Source organism: Trachurus japonicus, chromosome 22 (assembly GCF_045865225.1).
Source record: "Trachurus japonicus isolate A0001 chromosome 22, Traja_1.0".
In the NCBI taxonomy this organism is placed as follows: Eukaryota; Metazoa; Chordata; class Actinopteri; order Carangiformes; family Carangidae; genus Trachurus; species Trachurus japonicus.
Genome location: NC_140928.1, coordinates 8,573,451 through 8,593,985, shown reverse-complemented (window position 1 = coordinate 8,593,985; position 20,535 = coordinate 8,573,451). Strand labels below are relative to the sequence as shown.

The window sequence follows — 20,535 nt, the reverse complement described above, 5'->3', positions numbered from 1 at the left end:
ACACATGTCAGTCATAAGTAAAAGGTTTTTTTTTTGTTTGTTTTCTTTACCTACGATATTTGCCACTCAGGTTTTTTTTTTTTTTTAATGTGCAGATTTAGGATATGCATAAATACAAGCGGTCACAATTGAAGCAGATTGGGAACCACTTTATAAGACAATCATATGTGTTTTTTATGTAAAAGTTGAAAAATACCTAGTGATTAAAGCTCTAATATAAATGCAAAGGAATAAAAGTACACTATTTCAGAGTAGAACAGATCATGATCATATACCCAAGCGAGCAAGTACCTCGAAATTGTACATGAGTAGAGTACTCGAGTAAATGCACTTTTCCATCATCCGAAGGCCACCCTGTTGGAAATCTGATGGAAACAAGACAGGAAGGGCTATCAAGCTATTCAGCCTCCATGTTGTCAGGAGTTCAGATTAGCTGTCACATCGCTGAGGGAGAAACAGATGAAGATTGGAGAGGGTGATTTCATCTGAATAATTTCATGCTTTGACTGGCAGAGCTCAGCGCTCACCGTCCCAAGACTTTGACGTCAGAGGAAGATAGACTGGGCAAAATAGAGACCCAGGTTCTGTCTAGTACATTAATACAATCATCTGTCCTTTAGGGAGGGAGGGGGAGAAAACATTAAGAAACATTATTTGAGAATTAATTCACATTTCCACTAAAGAAATCCCACTCAGTTGGCTTGTTTTGTTTTTTTTTCGAGTAGACAAAAAGACAATCTTTATTTGTGTGTTTCTCTCCTCGCTCTGACTTCTGTGTTTACTTTTGACTGACTGACTTTAATGACTGAGGTCAGCTTCCACAAAAAAACACCACAAACAGAAAAGGAGACAAACTCATACATGACGCTCAGACCTTGGAGGCATCCTACCACTACCGACCATTGGATCACAAACCAGAGAAGAAGAAGAACGATAGAAGGACAGCATCAGTGGAATAGAAGAAGAGAAGACACGTTTTTTTTTAATCTTCCACAGGCTATACCCCATCACTGCATCCCACACAGGAGTAATTAACAGTGATTTTAAATGCTACAAAAATAAGATGAAACAGGGAAGGAAGTGCTTCCCCCTTGTTTGTGTTTGTTTTGTGTGTGTTGATGTGTGTGTATGTGCATGCCATGTCTGTAAATGTCTAGGTCTGCATGTGCTTTTCTACATATGTCTGCGTGTGTGTATCTGTACATGGGTTTGTATGTGTGTGTGTGTGTGTGTGTGTGTTCACAGTGCTTACTCATTATGTTCACTTCCCAACATTAAAGAAGTCTCAGTCCCATGATACACACACACTTTCTCTCCCTCCCCCTCCCTCCTCTGCCCGCTCTCTCTTTGTGCCGTTCCCTTTATAGTCGTGTCCACCATCTCAGAGGAACAGCCTTGTTATCAAAGACTGCATGTCTATGTGTGTGTGTGTGTGCGTGTATGTTTGAGTGTGTGTGTGTGTGTGTGTGTGTGTCTGTGCATGCCCATATGTGTGTTCTTGTGATGCTACCACACACACCTCGCCTCATTTGCCACAGTCTATGCGCTTCCCTTATTGGTTTAACCCTCGGGCCCAGGACCAGCTTCAGTCAGTGTTTATGTCCATTGCGATCTGGTCTGGGCTCCGAGGGCTGATTTCCAGTCAGTTTCACCCTGTGGGTCCATTCATCTCCTGGCACCGAACTAATCCATCAATGACCGAAAGCCAGACAGGAGAAACCCGCGTGAGGAGAGAGGTTGAATTTGAGTTTTTTTTTTTTTTTTTTTTGATGTCTGAAAAAGTCTCAGGGAGAGCAAGAGAGCGGTAGCAGGGTGTTTCTGATTTTTCCCCCATGAAAAAATATATCATCATTACAAACAAGATTGATCTGAAGGTTTCACAGTGGTCATGCAACTTGAGTGTCGCCTCCTTTTCTCACCTGTCCTCCGTTCATCCTTTTACATCACCCACACCCTCCCTATACCTCCCTCCCCTCCCCTCCCACTTCCCACATCCCTCCAAGTCCTGCCAGTCCGAGAGAAGGTACTGTAAGTGACCACAGTCATAATAATACAGAAAGACAAAGAGGTGGGTGACCAGTGGTACATTCATACATGAGAAAGTCATGGTTCCAAAAGTCACCCGACCCAATTGACATTAGACAGTGCTGAAGACGCCTGTGCTGGCCAGGCTGTGATAAATGCTTTGTTTAGAAACATGAATAAGACAAAACACATCCCACCTGAAAATATACACCTCACCAAACCCACCGAGAACACCCCGCTCCCACCCCACACACATACATACACCCTACCCTCCTACTCAAACAGGCTATGGTTATACTTGTCATTATTTGATATCTGAGCTCCTCATATAATAATAATAATAATAAAAAAAAAAAATCAAACTGTAGGATTTTTATATCACGTTGCCATGAATCTAAACTGGGTCTGGAAATATCAACACATATATTATTATATTTCCCATATGGATGTATTTATTCAAATCTGTGCCTGCATTTTCCCCCCCCCCCCCCCCTCTCTCTTTCTTTCTTTTCTGAACACCACGCCAGGCTTCCTTCCTCCTCTTCATCTCCATGCATTCGCTCTTATTCTCGTTGTGGCTGGAATTCATCCAGATTGTATAGAATTCCAATTACAACGCAAGCTCGGCCACTTCCAATTCTTGGTTTGAGGATGAGATAGCAATGTGGGGCAAAATCCAATTTTTGTGCATTCAAGCCTATCGCTTAATGCATCCTGCAGTGATTGGATGATAGGAACTGCACTGGAACGACAAGTTTAATCATAGCCATGGCTATATCTACCCCATCAGTGGCCAAGAGTCAATAGTCAAATCAAAAGGACCCCCTGATATGAGTGCAGAGACATTTCCCTTGTGTTTTTTTTTCAGCTGAGAGGTGCTGTTCTGTTCCACCCAGAATCTGGGGATCAGAGATGAGGGGGCAGGTTCCCAGGACCCTTCCCTTAATAAGACCCAGCCCTCTCAGCCAGGCCTGGGAAGGGTGTCCGTGGCTGGGCCCATGGAAGAGGCTGGCAGTGGGGGTGGTTGGTGGTCGTCGTATAGAGGTGGAGGTGGGAGAGGGTGGAGGGGAACGGAGACAGAGGGCTTCCCTGAGGGGTGGTGGATTTTAGAGGGACAGCCAGCCCAGCTCAGCAACCCTGGGTGGAAACTCCAGGAGGCCGGGGAGAGGGGTCACAGCCAGGAGAAGAATCCCAGGAGCAGAAGAGGGGTCAGAAGGGCTAACGGCAGCGCCACCGACCCTGGCCTCCAGCTTGGACCTCCATCAGTCAGGAAGGGCTCCGGAGAATCGTATCCCGACCCATCTGAAACAGAAATGAGAGAGAGAAAAGAAAAACGACAAAACATCTGAACTGAGAGGGACACGGAGACAGATACAAAGACAAGATGACGTGAATACACTGCAAAAACTCAAAATCTTACCAAGTATAGTATTTGTCTCATTTTCAGTCAAAAATGTAGCCTGACAAGCCAGACTATATCATTAAAATGTATAGTCTGGAAACGACCGGTAGACCTCGGCTCAATCCAGGGGGCGGGATGAAGGCTGTCTTTCAAACTGCCTCTACATGCAATAGGGTAGCGCTACGACCAATCAGAGCAAAGAGCAGCATGACGTTAGCCTGACAAGCCAATTAAAATGTATGTCGTCATCGTGTTAAGCCCGCCCAACGACTCTCTAAACAGATAGAGCGCTGTGATTGGTGAACACAATCGGTGTTCGAGACTCAAAAAGTTCCTATGGCTCGTTTCTAGACCCACCTACGGAGCAAATATTTTTGCTGCCGCTAGGGTGCATCTAGATTTCTAGGCTATCAAAAATGTAATTTCTAGTCAAAACAAATCTCATTATACTTAAAATAAGACTCATCACATAAAAAGTAGCTTGTTTTTAGACACTTTTTCCTTATTTCGAGCATATTTTCACTTGAAATAAGTAGAAAAATCTGATAGTGGAGCAAGTTTTTCTTTCTTATTACAAGCACAAAAAACTTGCTTTCACTGGCAGATTTTTCTACTTATTTCAAGTGAAAATTAGTTTGAAACAAGTGAAAATTATCTCAAAACAAGTTAATTTTTAGGTGATGAGTCTTATTTAAAGTGGAAAGAGATTAGTTTTGACTAGAAATTAGACATTTTGACAATAAATAAGACAAATATTCTTGGAAAGATTTTGCGTTTTTGCAGTGTAAACAGGAACAGGGAATTGGGTTCAGAGACAAAGGGGGAAGATAAGTTGGAAGTGAGCGACAAACCACAAAAAATCTCACCCTTCAACAGTCAAGGAGAGGCTGAGAGAAGATGGCAGAGAAGGATGAGGAGAGGAAAAGGGGGGGAGGAGGAGGAGGAGAAGACGACAGCAACTGAGCTCTGCAGGGGGTTTAACCAACCTAATTACAGTTTAATCACAGAGACTCGGAATCTGGAGCAGCTCACATGCTCACACACACACACAAAGTCACACATCCTCTCTCTTTCACACACATGCAACTGCTCGCAAATCACTCTAGTGACAATATTTTACAGATGAGATGGAAGTTGCAATGTCAGACAGATTACTTTAACAGCAGAAAAAAAGAAAAAAGATGAATATTTAAGAAGAGAGAGACAGAGAGAGAGAGCTGCGGCAATGACAGAATAAAATAATGTATGTTGTTTCAGTAATTAGGGAGGAGGAGAGAATTTCCTTCCCCCTCAGCAGAAGATGGAATGATCTGATCCTGGAAAGCTGCGAAGGCTGACTCTCATCCTTGTACGAAGATCTTCAAAGCTCCGTCATTATCTAGGGAGACGTGTTACTACCCGAATTTGATTCTTTAGTCTGGCTTAGGGTTGGAAAAACTCACGTAGACGTAGAATCCGCTCTTTTGAAAAGGAAACGTACAGGTAGATTCTTAAAAGATAACGCAAGTGTGGTGTAATCCCCCCACTGCAACCGGATCCACATGCATGCCAATCATCTGTTGAGTTATTTTTAAATGGCGCCATCGTAGGCCGGCGTGGCGCTCCTTGTGTCAGCACTGTGCTGCCTATGAGGGAGCTTTTTTTTCAAAAGAGTATCTTACCAGGCTGCGCGCTCTTTGGGGAGCAAAAAAAGTCATGCTTCATCTTTTACCACATGGCTCATGCATAAGGAGAATTTTATTAAAATTATGAAGTGTCTATTATTAGATTAGACTCCTACTGTATGCGATGGGTTTATTATTAGATTGCTCCCTTAGTTTCTTATGAGTAAATCTAGCCAGCAGAGTGATGTTGAGGCTCGGTTACATTTTTTTTAAAGAGCACTTTCAGCCTCCTCTGTTCTCTTTCTACAAGGACAGAAGGTCTCCCTCACACCCGGTGTGATGTGATGTGATTTGATGTGAAGTGCGTATGCCACTTTGTGCCTGTGTGCATGTGTGTGCACTTTTCACAGTGCATGTGTGTGTGTTTGCGGCTGTGCACGCTCGTGTGTGCTTGTATGAGTTAATGTGTCAGAAAGTGTGTATGAGCATGTGTGTGTGTGCAAAGGTGTTAAAGTGTTGGCTGGCTGCTTCTGTGAATCAGAGCAGAGAGTGTTGCCGGGGCATTCTATCAGACCTCTTATTCCCCCCTAATTTTACTTTGATAGCCAATCTGGACCCTTCGTGTATATGTGTGAGTGTGTGTCTGTGTGCCAGTGTGGGTGTGTAGTTAGAGCGTGACTTACCTGGAGGTCTGACATACACCTTCAGCTTTAGACATGCCCGCCCCACATGGTTTGGGTGAGGAGACGCTGTAGAAAGCAGGGAGATTGAAAGAGGAGATTAGTTGAGAGATAAAGTGATTTGTGCTGCTGATTACAAAAATGTAATTGAGGACATTTAATAAAAGTTTTTTTTTCTAATACTGTTCTGTCACTGAGGCCTACGGGGCTTATTATCAGGTTGTTGGTCTGTATAGGAATCAGAGAGATTGCTGTGACCGTGGGTCGATTAACCCACTTGTTTGCTTTGTAGAAAAAAAACAAGCTGTGGGTCCCTTTTAACTTCAATCCCCCTTCCTCTCTGTCTCCATTATGTATCCTGTCATCTTCAAGTAAACAAATTAAATACACATTTATTTATTAATAATCAGCATATAATAGTAGATCTGACAGAGGGCACTTGAAGAGACAGGACTAACACAATCCATCCTACTCACAAGCATTGTGTAGGAGCCAAAGCCTGATATGTCATATTTCTTTATCCCTAAGATATGACACGTTCTGTCATTATGATGAATTTTGGCACCATCGTTTACTTTGAGTCACTCCCACATGCACCGTCCTGCTGCTGTCCTTGTATTAAAGCAGCAAGTACTGTATGGATTAATCCGCATCAGAAAATAGTCCATGATAAATGTACAGTTTACTTCTCTTTGAGTGATATTTGCTAAAAAACCATAGCACCCAGCAGATTTAGAAAAAAATATAATGTTTTTTTTACAAGATAGAATTTTATATTTCTCAGCCATTTTATTTTTTTTAAAGATTCACGTCTTCAGTAGGAATTCATGAGCTCTGGGCTGAGTGCTGCAGCCGGAGAAGTAGAGTCAGAGAGTATTGCGAGATAAACAAATGATTAGTTTTGGCCTTCACATTGGATTTGTTGATAGTAAGAAAAAAATCCTCGAAGTAATAATACAGGATCCAGCTACGTATATCGGCTGTTATGCTTCCTGTTGATATTGTGATTTCGTTGTGCCTGCTCTCAAACAAAATTCTCAATTATTTAAAATATCATAAAACCAACGGACACACGGCGAACCTGGGGCTTTCAAGGCTGCTGGGGATTTGGAGCCCTCCCAGTCGATAATCCAGTATTGGACAGTCAATAGCAATTGTCAGGAAGACACCAAACCTCAACATAATCCACCCCAATCACTTTAAGCTCCTGTACCTATTCATGGGATGGCAGGGAGACACACTGGGCAAGTACACAACCAGATAAGACCAAAGACGCAGTGGAATTAATTAATCCGCAGACTCCACCAGAGGACGGTTTTGGACTGTTCCTTGCCAGAAACTTGGAAGTTGGAGGTCTGTGCGGGGCGTCGATGCTGACCTCCTTTTGTGTGATGCAGATATGTGAAGACACATCTCCTTTTCTTTTTTCTTTTTTTTACAGGGCAATCGTCAGCACAGCTACAAAACTGTAATCACACTAGGTATAATATGTCAGAGATGGTACATCAAGGGTATAAAGCAAGGATGTGTGTTTTTTTTTAAAGTTATATGCAATAATTTGTTATAATGTAGTCATTAATAAAGCCTATTACATTTTCAATGACATTTATTGCTTGGGGCATTTGGAGAGTTTCTAATATTATGTCCTTTTAAGTTCTCTTAAACCCATGCTTCCAAGCTTGTGAACTCACTTGTGAAGCACTCGAGGCAATGTAAACAAGTCTGTGAGGGATGAGCCAGCACACTGGGATTCAGACACACTCACATTCATACCTTAGGGAAATAACCGAGTGTTAAAGCGACCTGACTTGAATGTCTTTGGAATGGGGAGTGAAATCCATGCAAATTCCCTACAGACGCAGGTCCCTTTCGCCGTGAGCCGACAGTGCTAACCACAGAGCCACCGTGCTGCAGCAGCTCAATGCCGATTAAAAAAAAAAAAATGGAAAAAATGTTAAAACTTACTGTGATTCAAACTTCAAAGTAAAGTAAACGAAATTGAATCTGGGTTTTTAGTCCCACCTCACTCTGATGTGAAATAGAGCTGGAGACCTGAAAGGAGATGGTGGCCGACATGCACGCATATACACACACACACACACACACACACACACACACACACACACACACACACACACACATATGTGCAAAGGAATGCGCTTACACACTGATGGTTGCATTGCAGAAGTGTGTGTGTGTGTGTGAAGACCTATTGGCCTCCTCCCTTGAGGAAGTCCGCATCGCCAGAGCCCACTGTGACCCCAGAGAGGACCATCATCAAGATCCACAGTGCACAGGAAATAAATCTGACCCCTCCCTTGCCCTCTCCTCCCTTTTTTTTCTTTACCCACCACTCCTCCTTCCATCTTTCTCTCTGCCCTTCACCTCCTTTTACCCTTTTATGCCTTCTCTATAGGCCACTTCCTTTGCCTCAAATTTCTTCAAATCTTCCACCTACAACTCCTAACAGTGCGCAGAGAAAGTGCATCGTGGTCTCCTATGAAGCGCTGCTGGCGTGAAATCCAGTTTTCTGTCCTGTTGTATGTCTTTGTCTCAGCTTCCCCACTGTTTGACTGAAAAATGGCAATGCTACGGGGAGAAAGGGGCTAAAGGTGGAAAGATATATATCCCCCCCTCTCTTTTCTCCCTCCTTTCCTTTGCGCCATGCCCTCTGATGATTTTTACTTTTGTCATTTAAAGAAAAAAGTCTTATCAGCTCGTCCAGCACCACTGTTTCCCAGCACATCCACAATCCAGCGTCTCCAGAAAAACCCATTGAAAATCACTCAACCTCATCAGATGGCAGCTGGGAGAAGTAAGAGGTGGAGCAGACCTGTCAACATGTCAACCGCATGACAAATACACACAGCAGTGCGCACACACACACACACACACAGGCACACACACATACATGCGCGCGCGTGCAGGTCTGGCCACAAATCACCATCAAAGATTGATGCGTTTTACTGTGCAGAGCATCAGTGGAGAGGATACACACACATACACATCGGAAGAACTGGGTGGTTAAAACTGTCACATACAGTCGTTCCACATCAATACTGACCTGTGCATGTGTGTGTGTGTGTGTGTGTGTATGTTCTTCTGTGCATGTGAGCAACAGCGAGAGACAAAAATGTGTGTGCGCCTGTCAGTCAGGATGATGGACATGGCCTTTCACGGACTCACAATTGCTTGACAACTGACCCCACAACCAGCCCCCCACCACATCACCACCACCAACTCCTCCTCCTCCACAACACACACACACACACACACACACACACACACACACACACACACACACACACACACACACACACACCCTCGTCTTGTGGCATCGACAACACCCCCAGGGGTCCCGGAGACACAATACTATAGTCAGCAACTATACAACTGTGGAGGGGCCCCCGTCCATCCTTACATGAGCCTGAAAACAAAAGAGTGTGTGTCTGTTTCATGTGTGTGTGTGTGCGCCGACTGGGAAAAGTGCACAGTGACATCAGGTGGCTGTTAGTTTCGCCTCTTTAGCTCGCTGACTCTCGCCTGCTGTGTCTTTGTGACAGCCGTCAGCGGAGACAACAACAGACCGAGGGCCAAGAATATTTGCAAATACTTTTTTTTTTCTTTCAACAGTGTTACTTTCATCTCACCATAATTAAAATCAATCAACTGCGTTACATTTTGATTTTTTGATTTCCAGTGGTTTCATTCACAAAGTTATATTATTGCCAAAAACAAATTAAATCTGATCTCACTAATTATATTACAAATTGGATTAAAACTCCATGTCAATATCTGGATATCGCTATGAGGTCAGAATCACTGTCCAAGGATTAAAAAAAAAAAAAAAAAAACTTGTCAAAGAAATTTGTTGCCGCCGCTGCGTGGCGACCTTCACCTTCACCTGGGGGTAGAAAACTACCATCCGATTACGGGTCATGGTGAGAATGCGTCATCTCCTACTAACAAGGTTGAGGTCAGACCGTGCAGGGATAAATGAGGAGACCTGTAGCAGGCTGTGAGGTGACAGAGAGGCTGCTCATGTCTGGTTAGAATCACCGTCCTTTGTCTGAACAATATATGTACTGACTGAGTATATAACAAGAAGAGAGTGAAGTGTAGGGCTAATGTGTTAACAGCAACTTCCAACACTGTCCTCAGCAGGAAAAATAAAAAGCAACAGAATGGATCATTTGTTCAAGCACTGAAAACATCCTGTTCATGCATTTTCCTCATAAGTGACCTCTTGTGATGGTGTGAATTATGACTGTTGCATTTTGGGAATATTCACTTTCCTTTCAACTATTTCCCCAGCTGGTCTGTGAATTCACACATGGCTAACCTCTCGTCTTCACCGCCTGCAACACTCCTCCAGCCTCCAAACACGTTCAAAGTGGCACTTTTCTGTGCGGCGCCAGAAAGTTTGGACACTGATAGCAGCAGAGCTTTTGAAAGTCAATTTAACGTGCTTTTCTGTGATTACCAACTGATCTTTGTGCTAAACTCTCCGGATGCAGTAAATTTATCCCACCCATCTGGTGCACCGAGCAGCCGAAAACAATGTTTAAGAGTAATTTGAAGCTACTATTTGTCCCGTGCCTGTTGGGGGAATGATAGCTTTTTAACTCGGCTCAGAAAAACAGTCTCAGGGGGCAAAGCCCATCTGTGGTGCTAATACATCACTTGTTGAAGTGAGGAGAAACATCAATACAGCTAATATAAAAATGATTACAAACTACGCCTAGTGACATTTTTACCACTTTGCTGAGCACGCCACTTATGATCTGAACAGAAGCAGAGAGATACATCAAAAAATAAAGGGAGTTAGAGCGATGGGGGGAAGTGGGGAGCGGGGGGAGAGATGGAAGGTGTGTTTATACACACTGGTGGCTGTGGGAGCGACATGGTGGGCTGTGTTTGAGAACCCTCTCAATCAGCTTGTGTTGATTGCATATTTACACATCATTTACAAATGCATATTGAGTAGGAGCGCGGATAACACGTAAACACACACCTACACATGCACAAACACAACAAACGAGTAAACAAACACCCTTTTGCTTGTGTACACACAGGGGCGGATCTTCCATGGTGGCACAGGGGGGGCACCTGCTCCCCCTGCAATATGATTGGCCACCCTGTGTGCCCCCCCACAATGGTCATTGACTTGTGGCAATGTCAATCATTGTGTAAAGCTCTTTCCCACTGCTATGTTCACTGTAAAGAGCTATAAGCACTAACTTCTGACTAAGGCTCAACTCTGCACAGCAAACATCCCAGTGTTCTGTGTAGGAAATAAAGAAAATTGTGTAAGATTGTTATTGTTCTCAATTTGACCATTTGAGTGATGCTCTTACATGAAACACTGAGATGTTTGTACAGAGCTGAGCTCTAACTACTGGGTAAGAGTATAAGATATTGATGTTCACTTTGAGAATTTATTGTGTTGCTTATTCTGCTAAGAGTTGATTATTGATTGGTTATAATTTTAATATTTACAAATGGAAAATGGAAAGGTCATAGGCATGTGGCCAGTAAAAGCAAGATGAAGACGTGTAAACAGTGTGTAACTGTACAATATAAATATTCAAGAGAGCGGTCAATGGCAGCCTTCATTTTTGTTACTTTTGGGCCCCCCTTGTGCCCCCACCAGAAAATACTCTGGACCCGCCCCTGCACACACAGTCTCTAACCATGCACACACACAAACAAACACACACCGCCTCGCTGGGCAACCTACAGATGTAGTAGTACTCGTGTCCAGGCCTGAACTCGAAGCCCAGGGAGAAGGGAGTGAAGAGCTGGAACTTCTCTGAGAAGCGCAGGGGCCCGTCAGGACCACTGGGACGGTTGCACTCCCAGCGCTTGAAGCCACGCATCCTGTGCTGACAGGAGGTGTAGCCCTCGTGGTTGACCATGAAGAGGATGTAGCGCTCCATGCGCCCGTGGGAAGGAGGACCCTCATAGTAAGGACAGTAGATGTCCAGATAGTCGTTTATGTTCACTGCCACCCTGTACTCCCCATGCCAGAACCTGCAAGACACAGACGGGAAATCGGTTAAAACAGGCCTCAGGCATATACATCGGATCAGCGAGCAGTGGTATGAGGGCTATGGGAATAGTTTACAGAGCTAAAATGCATACATTCCTACAAAGCTATGAATGTTTACTACCTACTACAGTGTATTCAGTTTCTGTATGATTGCACAAACTGTGGTGAGCATCCACTTAGTGCAGTCAGGCCGTGGACTGCGATTACATGAAATTGTATGATTACTGTTGGGACTATTTTTTTATGTGTGTGTTTGCACATCTCAAGGATCAGAGGTCACAGTCATCTACAAAACAGCAGCAGGCCCCTAGAGATTTAACACACTGCTCAAGGACTCTTCAACCAATGCTTTCTGATAGATGGTCTTTAAACCACCTGAGTCATCGCAATACAAAGCAAAAAACATCCTTGAGGGTGTGTGTGTTGTTGTTGTTAGAAGGCCATAAAATTCTACAATAATCCCTCTGGTTATGGCAGAAGTTTGCGCACTAACCAATTTTATTTTAATAAACCTCTACGAGCTTTGCTTCATGGGAATTGTTCGTATGTTTAGAGGGTAGTCTTTTTTTTTTTTTTTTGTTCCATGGACTGAATGAGCCTCCTCGTATGACACTCAGGATAAGTAGGCCGAGTGATGGGAGAGAGTACGCATTATCATCCCACCACCCTCGAGCAAGTGTATAGAGGCAGCTGTGGTGAATGTCCACTTAGCTCCATACACATGCAGATCATTGAGGCTGGCGTGATGAATACAAGTGGGTCAGAGGTTAGTGAAGAAGAAATACGGGGATATATACACACGTTGGAGTGGCTATGTAATGTGGCAGGTTTTCTTGTTATATCTTCCCTCTGGCACTGAGTCAAGGATCTTGTGAAACAAATGCAGGTAACATATGGGAAATACAGTACATAAGATGGTGCCTGAACGCCATCTCTTCGTCTCTTTTCAAAAGCCCCCGCTTCTTCTGCGATATAATATATTAGAAACATATGGCTGCATTTTTTTTTTCATACCTACAAAATGCATGCTCTATTTGGGTTTATGTTGTGGTGCCAATATTGCGTATATGGGGATTGAACTTCTGTTTACAATCTTGTAGTCAGTGGAGGGAAACGGTCTCTCCTCAAGGATAAATCTGGTGATATTCTATATTTTTGTTATTGCCAACAAATGCCATTAAAAGATCAAAACCAACTGTGTATTACTGCGAAATCTTTCCGCTTCCCCACCCTGTCTGTAACACCCGTCTCCCTTTTCCCCACTGGTTTCATAAATGTTCAAAAATGGGTCATGAATACATATCTTAATTTTTAAAAGAGGTTAAATACGTTTTTTGAAATAGCACTTTTTTCTGCCAATTAGCTAAACGGGTGCATTTGTTTGGGACTATTTCCAGCTGTGGATTAGTACACATTTTATTTAAGTATTAATGGCAGAAGGCTGGTGGTCTTCAGATCAACTCGATATCAAAAGACGGAGCCAGTGCGGTGCCGTGGCTTGCTGATGTTTTTAATAACTAAGGGACAAAAATGGAGCTTTGCAACACAAAAGACTTGGCCTCATATGGCTTTGGGTAAAATACCCCCAAAAAAGACAACAGAACGTCACATGGTTTAATCTTTTAAAACTGCCATAGGCTAATATACTAAAAAATCTCATGTTAACATTCCCAATATGAGGCTTTTATTTCAAATTCATACTATCTATTCACAAAGTTCTTCAAAATGAAACTGATAAATTCATATTTCACATCTAATAATAAATCAATACTCAGAATGTGGCATTTAAGTCTCACAATACACAACATAACTTTTCCATGCACAGTTTTGCTTTCATATCTGGGTCCCTCTGTGAGAAAATGCATCAGTATTTATTAAAATAGTTGATATTTCAGATATTTTATTTACCAGCACTAACATGAATAACATGTCCCAAGGGCACAGCTTTATAATCTCTTTGTTTTTGCATCTTTAACGACTCACAGTGATTCGATATTGAATAGGTTTCAACATTCCGTGTCTTTAGTAAACCATCTAACATTTCAGAAGCTGTTTAAAATTCATGTGTGATCGTTTGGTCTGATATCAAATCTCTTTGTGGGCCATGTGCACATGTCTGTGTCTGTAGCGACCGCTTCTTCTTGTTCGTCATTAACATCATCCATCACCATGGCTACGATCAATTTAATTTGAAATGTACCACGTCAAATACATTTAAAATTCAGCTGCCGCACGTTATCAAATCGTGTTTCTCGAAGCTCAGTAAATTTGAGGCGCAGGAAAATTTCTTCAGTCAAATGAGCATAAACAAAGCCAGTTGTCGGGCAATCTTGTCATCTCAGATGGGGCACACACACACATACACACACACACAGACCAAGCTTTTTAAACAAATTCATCATTTTCCCCCCTCACCTTGGCAGTAATTGATTGCCTGGAATGAAGACATTTTGGTCTAAGCACTTTTGGTTAGTGGGATATTTAGCTTTGGGACAAATTATCCCAATAACTGCAGCCCTATCTCTCTCCCAGAGGGCAAATCAGGAAGTGAGTTAGATGTGAAATGAGCGCCTTCATGCTTCGGTGCCCTATCAGAGCGAGTTTTGCAGGTTCTAAAGGGATCCTTGAACAGATCATTTAGAGGCATTGATCCACTGGGGAGCTCCTCTCGGCTCTCTCTGCTCCCAATCAACTCTGATTAACAACTAAAGGAGGGGAAAGGCAGAGAGAGAAACAGAGGGAGAAATGCACAGAATGAGAATAAAAAAAAGGGCCCAAAGGCGAGAACAGGGGGAGTAAGACAAAGAGAGAGAACGTGGAAATAGAAATACGTGCAGGGTGAGGACAAACGAAAAAGAAAGGAGGGGTGCATGAGGAGGGATAATGAGCCTCCATGAAATGAGGGTAAAAAAAAAAAAGTCTGAAAAGGCGAAAAAGGAGGAAAGTAAGAGCAAAAGAGGAGGAGGAGGCCAGATGGAGGAAGAGCAGATGGAAGAGGAGTTTTCTGTCTTTCATTTCAATTTGTACGACTGTGGGTTTCCATCTGAGACAAATGCGCTTTGCCTATTGATTTGTGCACTGAAACATTTATGGATGACTACCATCTGAGCATTAGTACTGTGGTATACAATCAAGTGTGTGTGTGGGTGATGAAAATGTGTGCGTGTGTGTGTGCTTGGTTAAATGATAAAGTGGCTTGGTAAAATGGCTCTCAATGAGTGAGGATGCTCAATGCAAGAAAGGGCTAATGTGCCAGGATACATTAGGTTGTATTAAGCTACTCAGCGCCCTGCCCTGCTCCTGTGACACTGTCTGCATTCCTAATATGCCCAGGAGAGGCATCTGTGTGTGTGTGTGTGTGTGTGTCTGCATGTGCAGGTGTGTGGCCACGGCACTCCGAGCTGTTAAACAGTACATGCTGGTGTGTGTACTAATGTGCGGATCTGTGTGTGTGTGTCCCTGCATGGCTTGCTCTAAGGCTGCGTGTCATTTGAAATTAAACACACACACTGCACTGACCAAAAAGACATGAGAATGCACTCACACTTACAGCGCGTCACTTCCTCGCACAACTTATCTGTGTGAGGTGAGTGAGGGTAAATTGCACACAATGGTGTGCCTTTCTTTTAATGCGCATATGCAGCCATGTTTTTATATAACTTTAGGCTTTAATGCATTTTATAGGAGGGGATAATGTTCACATAATGATGATATATTGTCAATTTACATATGTGTCAAATTCCAAGTAGGTTGATTTCCACAAAAATACAGCATTTGCAACACAACATCCACTTGTAGTGACTTAGAGGTTGTGTTTAAGTTCAGCACCAGAATACATAAAAAGTTCACAAGGACTTCAGATACAATGTCCTTATTTACATGTAACCAAGTGTTTTTGTTGCCTAAATCTAACAGATGGTTTCTGGTGCAACACGTGCACTTTGAATGCGTGACATACACCCAACACCCACATCCTGGTGGCAACGCCGCTGCCATTAATACATTTAAGAAAGAAATCTCTCTGAACAACTCCTAACAGCTTAGTAGCATTATAAAAATCATTGTTTAAGGCTTAAACAATGATTTTTATAATGCTACTAGGGTTGACATATATTTCTATTTCAATCTTGTCAGAGTATTAAAGAACTTTAATTAAAGGGAGCAGGCATAAACCTGTCATAACAATGACATTAATTAAACGTGAACTAGGTTGTATAAGGGATATTTTAGTGTTATTTTGACCTGTCGATGTAGTGAGTACTTGGAGCGTTTCCTCTCTTTAGGTTAGACTGTGGGGCAGATGAAACATGATGTGTTGGTATCAGTAGGAAATGAAACAAGACACTTTATTATGAGTTGTAGGCTATAGAAAGCTGCAAGCTGATAGATGATAAACTAAACATGTGACAGTTGATGTTATTTTTTTTACCTCAACTAAACAAAACTCCACCAACTCCTATATGTGTTCTAACATCAGAAAAGTATCTGAGACAACAGACGTATTTAGATTAAAATGCAAAACAACTATTAACTCTACAGTCACTATATGTTGTGTAATGTAAATGCATCAGTGAGTCTCTCAGCAGGAACCAGGCATTTTATCCACAGGCTAATAGGATAACAACAACTGAGTCTGATGTTGATACATGAACAAATCTGGCCCTGAGGTCCTAAACTGACTCCTTGGCATCTTTCAGCATATAGGCACATAGGCAGATGACAAAGAGAGGAAGTCTGTGCTCAGTTCAGGATGTGTTGGATGCCTTGTTAATAGAGATGCAAGGGGATTTTGAGATAGATCAGATAACAGTGATTAACAGTGATAGCAAAAAAAATAAAATAAAGAGAGCCTGTGCTGCTCCCACTTCTGAATGTGGGGCATTTGCCAATGAAAACTGAAAGAAAGAGGCCGTCGCAGGATGGAGAGACATCAAATACAAGCGTCAGGAATGATGCTCGTTTGTGTTTTACAGATCAAAAAAGCTGCTTCCTTCAGTTTCGCTCATAAGGAGACCCAAATGAGGATGGCAACCTCCAAATAATAAGAGTCCTCAGACATCAAAAATTCTCTATGATGTTCAACTTCAATAATGGTAAAAATCATAATAATGATGTTATGAAATTTCAATTTTTGCAAGGTCATGGAAAAGTGCCTATATCAAGTTTTTTTGTGCTGCATCAAACCTTTTCATGTCAATAAAAATCATTTTAAAGATACATTATTTGGTGTTATTGAATCATCAATACCTAATAATCTATAGACTGTCAGCCCTAAGACAACATTTCGCTATATTTTTAGAAGAAAATCCACTAAAACCTCATTGGAGGCTTTCTTAAAGACATTACACCAATAAAATCAGGGCTTGGTTTTCAGAGGGCTTTACTCTTTAAGTGTCATTTTCGTGATAATGTCAATTCTCTATATGACAGCGTATGAATAATTTATCTCCTTGCTCTTGAGTTAAGATGTCGAGTCTGGAATCCTCTTATTCTCTAAGTGTCAGTTCAGCCTTTCAAAAAAAACATATTTGAGGTGAGATGAATAAAGATGAATACAATTTCCTTATTGCCAAACAGTGTCAACTGTTGTCAAAGGGACTATTTCCTGTAGCTCTAATGAAAACTCTCCACAGGGAGGTCTGTGGATTATCCACTAGCTGTTTCTTGAAAGCCATTTAACTGTTGAAGTTTTTTTTTTCTCATGATGGGATCACCCCAACAAAATTGTCATTCACTTTCATTGTATTATGGAGGCACCAGAAGTTTCAGAGAAGCATGTCTTAAAGCTGAGAAAGCCGCTCTGCATGACGAGATATCACAAGAGGAAAATACTCTTTTTTGCACACAAGCACTTTAAGCCTTTCAAGATAACAGCACTGCTTACAGTGTTAGTAGGCCTACACTGTCATAACATGCTGCTTTTTTCATATTTGACAGTGTTATAACGACATCATTCACTACTCCCTTTACAATGGTCACTCAATGGTGAGCGGTGAATTGCATTATGGGATTATTGCAGATTGCAGAAAGGAGAATATACATACCATAACACCTCTGTTTTGTTGGTATAGAGAGGGATTTGTAGGCACTCACTGCTCAAACTGAATTCAAATCACCAGTGGTCTGTTTGCAAATGTATTAGCAAATTCCTTTAATAGCCTTTTAAGCTAATAAACTGTGCTACCGGTACTGGTATTGAAACTTTCTGGAATTTATGTATCTTTACCAGATTCATTTCATTCAATCATTTTAATATTGTTATTGTACAGACAGTACTCTTCATTTTTCCAGCACCTGTAGCTCTGCTCACAATGGTTTCCAGAACAACTACAAAGGCCATATCCTGCTTTCAACCTTTAATGGAAGTGCATTTAGCTTGTTGCTGATGTGCACATGAATAATGCAGCCAGAAGAGTATGAGGAGTTTACAAAGAATATAAACTGTCACAAAGTTTAAATCTAAAGTTCCTGTTAGCTTTATGTTAGGCCTAGCTATTGAAAGTTGCTCTAAATGTCCCCATAACAACACTTTGGCAGATGCTGGCACAAAAACATAAAATTCTACACATAGTGGCTTTAAGATAGCTCATATTAAAGTATAGTGTAAAATTATAAAGGTCCACTAATCCATTTTATCATTTCACTTCATTTTGTGTAAACTCTTATCACCGGGACAAGAAATACTATTTTACGGCTGATAAAACTTGATTATCTTTCATTTCCAGGCAAAAATAGCTTCTCTGCATCTCCGGGATATTGACAGTCGATATTATTTCCACACACAAAACTACCACGAGGAGGGAAAAGTTGGTTGGTTCTGAAGTAGGGAGGAAGACAGATCTTGAAAACTTAACAGAATCTTAAAATATGCCCGTAAAACAGTGTTGTTCAGGTGCATGTTGTTCAGTACGTTGTCTTTTTCAGTGTTTTGTTCCACCGCTTGGAGCCATTTCTTTTTAATACTGTCTGTGTGTAAACCTGTGCAATATGATATGATGGTTTGCCTCGTTCCTAATCCCCTGATGTCTCACAGATTCTCCTCACTCTTTCAGGGCAATTGAATTGTCTGGTGAGGTTAGCCAGATGCGGCTGGAGGACTCGGCTTTTGGCTGCTGGCTCTCGTCTCGATGTAAACGGCTCGTTTCGAGGCTTGAACCACAATCAGCGGTAAAGAGTCTGTGTAAAAGGGTTTTATGGTATTGTGTGTGCACGTCGGAATGAAAAGAGAACAGAAATGGGGGAGTTTAAAAGTTCAAATGAAAGATTAGGAGAGAAAGAAGAAGGAGAATTAAAGCTGATGTGTGTGTTTATGTACTGTATGCAGGCATTTGCGTACAGTAATGTGTGTGTGTGTGTGTGTTGTGGCCACTCCTTAATATTCTGACACCACTGAATCATCAGCAATCATCTCTCAGCATGGCTGTGATCAAAGCGTCAGGTTGGAGAAGCCTCGGATGTTTACCATACCTGCCTGTGTCCTAAACAGCGGGCCGGATCAGCGAACAAACATCAAAGGATGCTTTGCACGCTCTCTCCTCCGTTCTCCCTTTCTCACCATGTCACCCTCCTCTCTCCATCCCTAACTTTCTCTTTTTCCCCCCAAGCTCCACTTGATCTCCCTCTGTCACTCTTGTTAATGTGGCGTTCGTGCTGTGTGGCCTGGGAAAAAAAAAAAAAAAAACTGCTCTCGTTACGGGATGTCAGTCAAGAGAAAACGCTTTAGTTAAAAAGTTGGTTTAAATGAAAAGGGCTGGGTCTTTTTTGACCTACAAGTTCTTCATCAGCAAACAACCACACAAACACCACAAAAAAATTAAAGGTGCAACAACCATGCTCACTATCCGCTATGCAGCTCATGTCGCAGTCAGATTTGCAAATTTGCTAGTTTAGTAATGATGGGTGTTATTTTCTGTCATACTTAACTGAAGGTGAAGCTGTCATTTTTATCACATTTATCAAAAACACTGCATATTTGAATTTTTTGGAGCTTTTAGGAGGCAGTGAAGAAGGAGATAGCGGGCTAATGGGAGTGTAAACAAATCGCAATTCGAATATATTTTTTAATGGTTTTGCAAATGTTTTTTTGGGGGGGAAGGAAAAAGCGACCTTCAAACTGTGAAATAATAATGAATTCAACTTCTGTCTCCAAAAAACTCTGCACAGCACCTTGAACTGAGAGTGTGAGGTGAAAGACAAGCATTAAAACTGACCAATCGAATCAGTTCTTGTTCTCTTCTTAGAGGGTCGTTCTTTGGAAAATGAGTTAAGAAGAAAAGACTGATGATGACTCAGATGTGGATTGATTTTCATTTTAAACCTTCGATTAATCTCCGCTTCTCCAGTTAAACACGGAAGTTGGGGAAAATGCAACTTTCATTGCAAACTTCCACCAGCAGACACAGTGAGCGATACTTTCCGCCAGCACAGAGTTTATCTTCATTCTCTTATTGACGGTAATGAACAGCCGGTTTGCGCTCCACCACGTCCGCTCACAAAGAGATTGCACCTTTTATCTTTGCCTAACTGCAACCAATTCCAGGCACTGTTGGCCAAATGAAAAAACCCTGACTCCTTTAAATGTAGAAATTCATATTCTTCATCTGAAATGTGCCCAATTTCACCTCATTTGGCTTTTTGGCAGGGGGGAGCTGCAGGCTGCTTAGCGACTTGTGCGTCTGCGTAGACTTCGTTAATGTTGCCGTCTCAGGCTGCTCGACTGCAGCTTCACTCACTCTCAACGTCTCTCCAATTAACTCCACATTACTCTCCGTT

The 20,535-nt window shown here is 42.1% G+C and overlaps 1 protein-coding gene across 2 annotated transcripts in view; it reads right to left on the bottom strand.

Annotated features, from left to right (window-relative positions):
- Window positions 1–725: 725 nt before the first annotated feature.
- Window positions 726–20,535, bottom strand: part of efna2a (ephrin-A2a) — a 97,949-nt gene continuing 78,139 nt past the window's right edge. The window contains exons 2-4 of one of the 2 annotated variants that reach the window (XM_085767515.1): window positions 11,452–11,744; window positions 5,715–5,780; window positions 726–3,327 (exon numbers count right to left, since the gene is read on the bottom strand). In XM_085767515.1, the coding sequence (XP_085623641.1) occupies window positions 3,197–3,327; window positions 5,715–5,780; window positions 11,452–11,744 (490 nt within the window). In that variant the 3' untranslated portion in view covers window positions 726–3,196. Of the gene's footprint in view, window positions 3,328–4,223; window positions 5,781–11,451; window positions 11,745–20,535 lie in introns of those variants that run through there. The other variant, XM_085767514.1, reaches the window with a different exon arrangement.